We start from the raw sequence: 8,978 nt of genomic DNA on the forward strand, positions 1-8,978 counted from the left end.
GAACCTGAACCTAAGCATGGTGTATAAGTTAACTATGTCAAAACTTGCCAATGATTTCAAGGTATTTGTATTTGTTACTGTGATGATTGACTTATTTTCTCAAGAGTCATTTATTTTTATTTTTTTTTGCTATATTTTGTGTTATCTTCTGTGTCTATAACAGAATACATGCCACTGACTAATGTGTACAAGAAGTTTGTTTCACTAATGGTTTTGGATGGTAAATGTCCAAGATAAGTAACTCCATATGGTTAATTCTTTATATGGTGTCATCATATGGTGGACACAGATGAGGACAAGTATTTAGGGAAAGAATAGGAGGGTCAGTCTACACCCTTCCCTGACAGATCGCTATCGGTCCCTAGTAATGAGATACTTATTCTCTTTTCTAAGGAATGCCTTCTCAATACTGCCTCAATGTCAACTGGATATCTATCTGCTTGGGAGTTCCAAAAGACAACTTACATTAAAATCACAGCAGTATTGAAGCCATTATGTCCCATATATGGACATGGGCAGCTTCATTCCCAGTCCTGACTGTCTCAAATGCAGAACCAGGAGGCTATCTAGATGATTTTAACTACAGTTACTGACTCGGCTCAATAGCTTGCTTAAAGCATTAAAACATTCTGAATTTTTCTCTTTTACTTTTAAATTTATAAGATTACATTTATTTAAGATTAAAAAGGAAATGACATGAAAAATCACATTTCAAGAAAATGATAAGGTTTGCTATGAGTAATTGCTTGTTTGAAGAATTAGAAAGAATTGTACAAATAATTCAATCATGACAGGTTTGCTTTGAAGATAATATCTTACAGTTTGAATAACAAGCAACTTTGACATTGATTTTCTTAGGGAATGCACATTAAAAACTGTATTTATGTTGTTGAAATATTTTACATCTATAATTAAGTTTTAAAGAAAATTCCATTCATTCATTCATTCATTCAAAATATATGCAAACACAAATATTCACAACACACTGTATATTTATATGCATGCACATATAATCTGTCCCATCACTTCTTTATATAGATTGTTCAAAATAATTGGCTTTTAATAATGAAAATCATAGAATAGTTTCCAAACTTGCAAGCTAAAAATGAGAAGGAAAATTTGCAGATATGAAATCTTTAGCTTAAAACTTTAATGCCAGTTTTTATTAGTTGCAAGTAATTTAAAATGTCTGTCCACTACAGGAGAAAATCTACTTTAATTAATAGATAAGCATAGCTTATAATTAGCATGTCAAGGTTTCTGTGTGTAAATGGATGCTTTCAAAGTACTATGAGTATGTATTTTTCTCAGATTTGGAGCTCTGAAATTTTCCTTACAATCTTATTAGCATGTTAATTTTCTTTACAGTCTTTCATTTCTAACTGTAGGGAATCTGTGCAAACTGTCACCCATTCTAGTGTAATTCAGTTGACTTTGCTTTCTGAGTATATTTCATTACAGAATAATTCTATTTGATAACTACTTTCCCATCCTTTCAGTGGCTATATGGATTCCCAAGAAATGTTTGGTTTGTTTTGTGTTGTTTTGTTGTGTTTTGTGTTTTGTTTTGTGTTGTTTTGTTGTGTTTTGTGTTGTGTTGTGTTGTGTTGTGTGTTGTGTTGTTTTGTTGTGTGTTGTTTTGTTGTGTTTTGTGTTGTGTTCTGTGTTGTGTTGTTTTGTTGTGTTTTGTTTTGTTCTGTTGTGTTGTGTTGTGTTGTGTTTTGTTTTGACAGGATCTCTCTATGTAGCCCAGGGGTCCTCGAACTTTATGTATCAGGCGGACTTTAAAATCATAGAGTTCTTTGCCTTAGTGTGTCTCCCTATTGCTTTGATGGCAGGCATAAGTCACAAGGCCTGGTCCAGGAAATTCTTAAAACCAGGGGACAGAATAATAATGTGTATTTGACTGAGGGTGAATTGTAAAGTCAAGGGGAGCAGAGATACTTAAATAGTCAGCAAGACAGAACACTTTACTGGAGAAATTTTGCAGATATGGAAACTAGAATTCCTGGAAAATATACATTCATATTCATATATATGTGTATGGGTGTGTGTGTGTGCTACATCCACATGCAAAATTATACATATAATAATAGCATGATACATTTGTACCATCTATTGATTGACTAAAAATTGTAGGTGAAATTGCTGTCAGGAGTTTGCTTCGATTTTCGATGGGTTTTTGACTTTGAATTTCATTAGCAAATTACTATTATGATACAAAATATTAATATTAATTATACAAACTATTAAATGTTTACTTACACGTCCCGGTCTCTGCAGTTCTTGCTGCCCGCGGAGACAGGAACGACATGGACACCAAATCGGGTTCACGCAGCAACTTTACTTCAGGCTTTTTCTTTTACAGCTCTCTTCCCCAGCAGCTTCTTAGGGCAAGGGCTAAAACTACTCCTATTACAACAGCTCCTCTTCTTCTACTTCTACTCACGGCAAGGGCTAAAACTACTCTATTCACTACCACTGGCTTCTACCTAGGGCAAGGGCTAAACAACAACTCCTCACTACTCAAACTGACTCACCTCCTTCTAGCTCCACCTCACCTCATCCAATCAGAATCCACACACGCTCCAGGCATGAGCTCAGGTCGTTCACAGATAGGCTGACAGGTCCTGATCAGGAGGAACAGTCCAGCCTGGCAGGAAGCCCATGAATGCAGCCTCACTGCGCATGCTCGGGCAAGGCAGTAAAGTGGGTTTCAAGGGGCCTGCGGCCACACCCGCTTCCCACACTTCCATACATACACATATACATACATACATACATACATACATACATACATACATACATACATGTACTGTACTTTGATTGTGTTCCCCTTTATTTTTTCAATTTTATCATTTAAAAATGTTTTTAAAGTTGTTTTAAGTTTTAGGCTGTGCAATGGTGGTACATGCCTTTAACTCCAGCACTCAGAAAGCAGAGCAAGGTAGATGTCGGTTAAATGCCAGCCTGGTCTATAGATCATGCCCTTGGACAGTCGGGGCTATACAGATAAAACTTGTGGGGTTTTTTGTTTTTGTTTTGTGTGTGTGTGTGTGTGTGTGTGTGTGTGTGTGTGTGTGTGTGTGTGTGTGTTTAAAAACACAAAATAAAAGGATGACAAATAAATAGAAACCAAACCAAACCAAAATATACCTCAAAACATGTTTAATTAAATTCCTTCCTCTAGGCCCTCCCCTGCCCCATCCCTCTAACTCTCCCCGTCATCCCCAACTCTGATTGATAGCTTCATTTTTATTATTAACACAGAGAGAGGGAGATAAATGTATACAAATATATAAATACCACCTGCTGAGTCCATTTTTTGTTATTTGTGTACATATGATTTCAGGGATAACCACTTTGTAATGAGATAACCAATGAAGAGACTCATCTCTGGAGGACCTAGGTATTACCCTAACTATATCTTTTACTGTGGCTTCCCTCCTTCTTCTGCTTTTCCTTTTCCCTTTGTCTACTGCCATTATTTTTAAAGTCCTATAGATTTCACATATAAGAGAAGAGAGTACTTATCTTTGTGAAAGTGGCTTCACCTTACATGAAGATATATGGTAAAATCATTTCAAAGGAGACAATTTAATTCTTGTCTTAATAAATGTTGTGTATGCACACACACACACACACACACACACACACACACACATTATATATACACACATTTTCTGTATCTGCTCATGGGTTAAAGGGTTATTAGCTGATTACATGACTTTTCTACATGCTACAGTGAACATGCAACTGTGGATGAAGTAATGCTATGGTACACTGATACACTAGTGTCTTTCAGATGTGTGTACAGATAAGGATCTGCCATCTATGTGTATGTACTGTCATGCTGGTAAAACTTAGGCATCATTAACACAGAGACGAGTGTGACTATACTATGTTGGTTAAAAAAAATCTTTTCTAAAACTTCTTAACATGGCCTACTTTGTTGAATTTGCACATACCATAGACTAAGAAATTTAACATCCACATTTGTGGCAGAATCCCAAAAAAGCAACATCAAAGGTCAGAATCCATGTAAGAAGGAAGCAAACCCAGCTTGTATCCGTATCTGTAACGTTATTCCCCTCACAGGAAACAGTTAAGCTTTACCTTTAATTGAGGGATAAGAGCAACATGAGAAGGAAGCATTTGGCAGAGCACTGTGGTTGGTGTGTTGTTTGTGATCCTTGCCCAGGAGAATTTACTTTGTAAAGTTATGAATGGTTACAGCTCTTTGTGCACTTTATGTTATTCTTGTTAGAAAACAAAAATATCAGAATGCTGAAATCCAAGTACTTTATACAAACTGGTGTGACAAAGTGTTAGAGCAGTTGAAATTGTGAGTAAAATAGTATTGATACAGAAAATATCATTCCTTGCCATGAATGATGAGGAAAAGGGGAGGGTAAAAAAAAAATCAAACCTTTTCATTTTATTAAGACTCTGTAAATTATCTCAGTAAAGGCGAGGGTAGATGAGTAGATGCTATATTCTCTCTCTCTCTCTCTCTCTCTCTCTCTCTCTCTCTCTCTCTCTCTCTCTTTGTGTGTGTGTGTGTGTGTGTGTGTGTAAATACATTTGTGCTTATCCACACACTTCCAGTGGTTGTATAGTTTACCAGAGGATGTCAAGTACCCTACTCATCTCTCCCCACCGCATCATCTGGAGGCAGGGTCTCTCACTGGAGTTGAAGCTTGCTGTCTCCTGATACCTGCCCATTTCCCATTTTGTGCTAATGTTATTGAAGTTAATTGCCACATCTTATTCTTAACATGGATGTAGGGGCTCTGAGCTCATGTTCATCTACTTGTACTCCAGCCTCTTTTACCCACTGAACCACCCTCCTCTCTCTCTCTCAGGCTAGAACTTTTTTTTTTCTGAATGAGGTTTTTAATGAAACAGTCATCTTATACTAAAGTTTGATTTGAAAAGTTGAAGTTGTTTTAATAGTAATGTAAAATTTCATCTGAAGAAATCAATCAAGATAGTGAAACATATTTAAAGTATCTGAATTACTAAGGATTGAATGTCTGGGGTCATTCTCACTGTTCATCACAGGATACTAGTATTCCATTACTGTATGGTCAGTTACCATATGTGTATATGTGTAAATGTTGTACTTCTTCTGGGGCCTACATATATTAGCGTTTGAAACAATAAGCTTTTTTTTCCCCTAAATGTGCCTCTGGAATTTGTAGGCTACATTTTTATGTTCACCAGTTTCCCAGGTTCGTCTTATTATTTTCGGTGTAAACAAATCACTCTTGTTTTTTCAGAATGATTTTAGAATTGACATATTTGGAGACAAAAATATCCTATTATATTGCAGATGTTTGTTGATACTAGGGCATTCATTTTTTATGTGTGTTAATCTATTCCCATTCCCTTATTAGATGAACATTTTTTCGTTTAGACTATAGTCTTCTTGACCCTCACATCTAAAAAAGTCTCCATAGCTAATTGACCCCAGGCATTACATTTTCTCACAACCTTTGCATGTGCTCTGAGCTGTTATGAGCTCTACAGTCCTTTATATGAGATTTTTTTTCTGCTTGCTGCCTCTTGCCCCAATTTGAAACCAGAATTCTTTTTTACAAAGCATAACAGTGAAAAATACAATAATGTGTGAAAAATTAAAGACATCAATCAAAATTCCCTACACAGACACAACTGCACAGGTATACAAGTATGCTACAGTACACACACACACACACACACACACACACACACACACACACACACGATTCAGGGATAAAGGTACAGTTATTACAACTTACAACTTAAATGAGGTCTAGGCTCTCAAACACACTCTCTGAGAGCTTACTTCCTCTTTCTCCTCTCAGAACGACTTAATCTCAGAAGCCATCTGAATCCATATAACCCCGCAACAGAGAAGATTTAGAACTGGCTATCTGATTGACTTTCTGTTTCATGTCCTGCTTCTTCATGTTTTCATACCCCTCTCTTTAGTTCACACAGCATTTTGCTTTGCCAGCTACAAAGGTAGGCAGCTGCTTTTTTTCTACATCAGGGCGTCTGAACCTCAGGGCTATTTTAATTTTCAAACAATCAGGTAATTATTTGTGTGGGAAGCAATCTCTGAATTATAGAGTATTTGGCAAGTTCTCTGGTGACTCCACATTATGTTAGCATCCCCCTACCCCAGTTAAAACAATCAAAAAATATTTCTTTTTGAAACAGGGTTTCTCTGTGTAGCCCTGGCTGTCCTGGAACTCACTCTGTAGACCAGGCTGGCCTCGAACTCAGAAATTCGCCTAGCCTCTGCCTCTCAAGTGCTGGGATTAAAGGCGAGCGCCACCACTCCAGGCCTAATCAAAATGTTTCTTAACACCACCAGTTGTCAGTATGGATTGGGGTAGGGAAAATCTTCATAGGGTCTAACCCAGCGACACACAGAATGAAAGCAAACTACGGAAATACAGAGGCAGAAGAGAAGACCACATTTTTGACCAGGGTGCTTTAAGATGTAAATTCTCCAAGGGGACCTTTATGCTTAGATAATTTGGACAGATTACTGTAACAAGAGGTAGAAATGTCAGAACTGTATCCAAGATCTCACTCCTGATCTCTGATCATTGCTGTCACTCAACTTGGCTTTTCTTTTGGAGGTCTTCTCGTAGTGATTGGAGCTTTTTTTGGATATCAGTCAGCACACCGATTTTCTGCTCCAAAACAGACAAAGACTGCGCAATGCAAAAATCCACATCACCGTTGACTCCCTCAGCCGTTTCTTGGATGGCCTCCCACCACTGGTTGGACCTGCTCCATGAAGCTGCTGGCTCCTTTTTTGATGTGAGTTCATCACTTTCTTTCTCTTCCTCTTTCTCTACAGTAGGTATCTGAATAACTTCATCCCTCTGAAGGGACTTTCCCGAATTCGTATTGTCGTTTTCTATCATCAGTGGTACCTCATGGCCAGGTGGAGAGACACAGTGATGGTAGGGCCTTGCCTCTAAAGCTAATTCTTTGACTCTGTTGGCGTATCTTAAAGTATTGAGAGTATTCTCACAGGAAGTCATCCCGGGTGAGATTGTCGCGATCATGCACGTATAGGAGTTCTGCCCTATGAAGGAATCCCGTAGCACCTGCGTGAGTTTGCTGGCTCTGAATGGGGTATGAGACTTGTTCTTACCCAAAGCCCTGATGCACTCTTTCAGGGCTAGCAGACTTTTATTGATCTCAGCCCCTTCCAGCTGCCTCTTCCGGGTGGCCTTGGCAGTATCTGCTCCCCTTTCGTTCCCAGCTAAGTCAACCAGGGAAAACTTGCCGTGCAGCTTCCCTCCAGCCTTGAGAATGAGCTGGAACACAGCATGGCTCCTGGAGGAGTGGGCGTTGACCGAGGTCTGACCGGAAGTCCGACAGCTGTTCCCGAGCTCCACCAGATTCAGGACTTCCTCCACACAGCTCACCTCCTGCTCCTGCAGCCCCACCACTTGGACTTGCTGATTTCCATCCTCCAGGACTTGTAGTTTCTTCTTCCAGTTCAACAGATCGTACACTTTGCCACCATAGATCTCAAAAAAGGTCCCATAGACTTTGAGTTCCAATTTCTCATAGGCTGGGGTTTTTAGTAGGAGGAAGACATCCTGAGCTACCAGGGCGTAAATGCCTTTAGAACAATCTTGGGCCTTTCCTAAAAAGGCTCCGCCCATCGTGTGGGTTTTTCCACTGCCAGTCTGCCCGTAGGCAAAGCAAGTTGCCATGCCCTTTCGGAAGATGGACTCCACAAGAGGCCTGGCGGTGAACTGGTAAACTAGTTCATTGGATGCCTTGTCGTCGAAGGCGTGGTCAAAACAGAAGGTCTGGTTTTCCAAGTAGCGGGTCAGGTCCACCTTTTGTTTAGACTCGTGGACCATGACTACATTGTGCGAGGGAATAGTGATGATATCGAGGTCCTTCATCGTCGTCTCTCTCTGATTAAGAGGGCGCTTTCTCACACACACACAGATCCGGTGGTCTTCTGGGGGCTCCAGGCTGGACATCTTGCTGCTATCTAGACGCCTGCGATACTCCTCAATCATGCGCATAGTCTCGAAGTTCGGATTTCCAGTGTTGATGTCAAGGGCTCGTCTAGCTCGGATCTCTAGCTGCAGTCGGCGGCGCTTCTCTCTCTGCTTCTGCAGCTTTTCAATTTCCCGTAGGCAGGGGGATTTTTTCCGCTTCATCAGACAAGGGTTGCTGGGGATCATCAGGGTTTGGCTGTCCCCTGAGGGTGTTTCATTTCTGTGTGGGATCATCGCAATCCACTTGGTGGCTGTACGCTGGTCTCCAATGGCAGTAGATGGTACTACAGACACTGGGCGCAGGGGCCTACGTGACCGTTGGTGTTCAAGAGAGGCCAGAGCCGGATTCAACAGAAGTACAGTCTCCAGTTCGATCTTCTTTCCTTTTTTGACTCCTTTCTCAACCCACTCTACTGTGACCCAGGAGTTTTCTCTGTTGATCTCTGTGACCACAGCCAGGTGAATCCGTTTGTCACTGCGCTGGATTGCCACACAGATGCCAACCTGGAAGTCTGTGAAGTGGGATTTCAGAGGTTTAAGGGGTGAGAGGCGTGGGGCCAGAGGAAGGCAGAACTGGCTGGCCATGGTGAGTGGAGTTACCAGGGCTCGTTTTCTGAGCCTCTTGGCGTTGGCACAACAGGACCGGAGTCCAAGCCAGCCTGAATGTCCAGAGCTCGAGCATTGATGTGTGTTGCTCATGCCTTTGTGAGCCAGGCACCTGGGTATTGGCTGAGGGTCCTTTCGTCACAAAGGGACCAAAGAATGGTGCTGAAGAGATGGGGGTCTGTAGGTGAAGACGTGTTAACATCTGTGTTAGGGTAGGGCAGAGACAGCTGAAACAGATTTTGCCCTGCCAGTGAGCATGGGTGGATCTAAGGAGTGTGCGTGCGTGCGTGTGTGCGTGCGTGCGTGTGTGCGTGCGTGCGTGCGTGTGTGTGTGTGTGTGTG

The 8,978-nt window shown here is 40.9% G+C and overlaps 1 protein-coding gene across 1 annotated transcript; it reads right to left on the reverse strand.

The window, feature by feature from the left end:
- Positions 1-6,445: 6,445 nt before the first annotated feature.
- On the reverse strand, positions 6,446-8,715 carry Kif2b (kinesin family member 2B). Its single transcript, NM_028547.3, has one exon. The coding sequence runs from the start codon at positions 8,613-8,615 to the stop codon at positions 6,609-6,611; it is 2,007 nt and encodes a 668-aa protein (NP_082823.1). The 5' UTR covers positions 8,616-8,715; the 3' UTR covers positions 6,446-6,608.
- Positions 8,716-8,978: the final 263 nt, after the last annotated feature.

Source organism: Mus musculus, chromosome 11 (genome assembly GCF_000001635.26).
Source record: "Mus musculus strain C57BL/6J chromosome 11, GRCm38.p6 C57BL/6J".
NCBI classification, from domain to species: Eukaryota; Metazoa; Chordata; class Mammalia; order Rodentia; family Muridae; genus Mus; species Mus musculus.

Coding starts and splice junctions, on each gene's coding strand:
- Kif2b (NM_028547.3), bottom strand. CDS start 8,615: ATGGCCAGCCAGTTCTGCCTTCCTCTGGCCCCACGCCTCTCACCCCTT.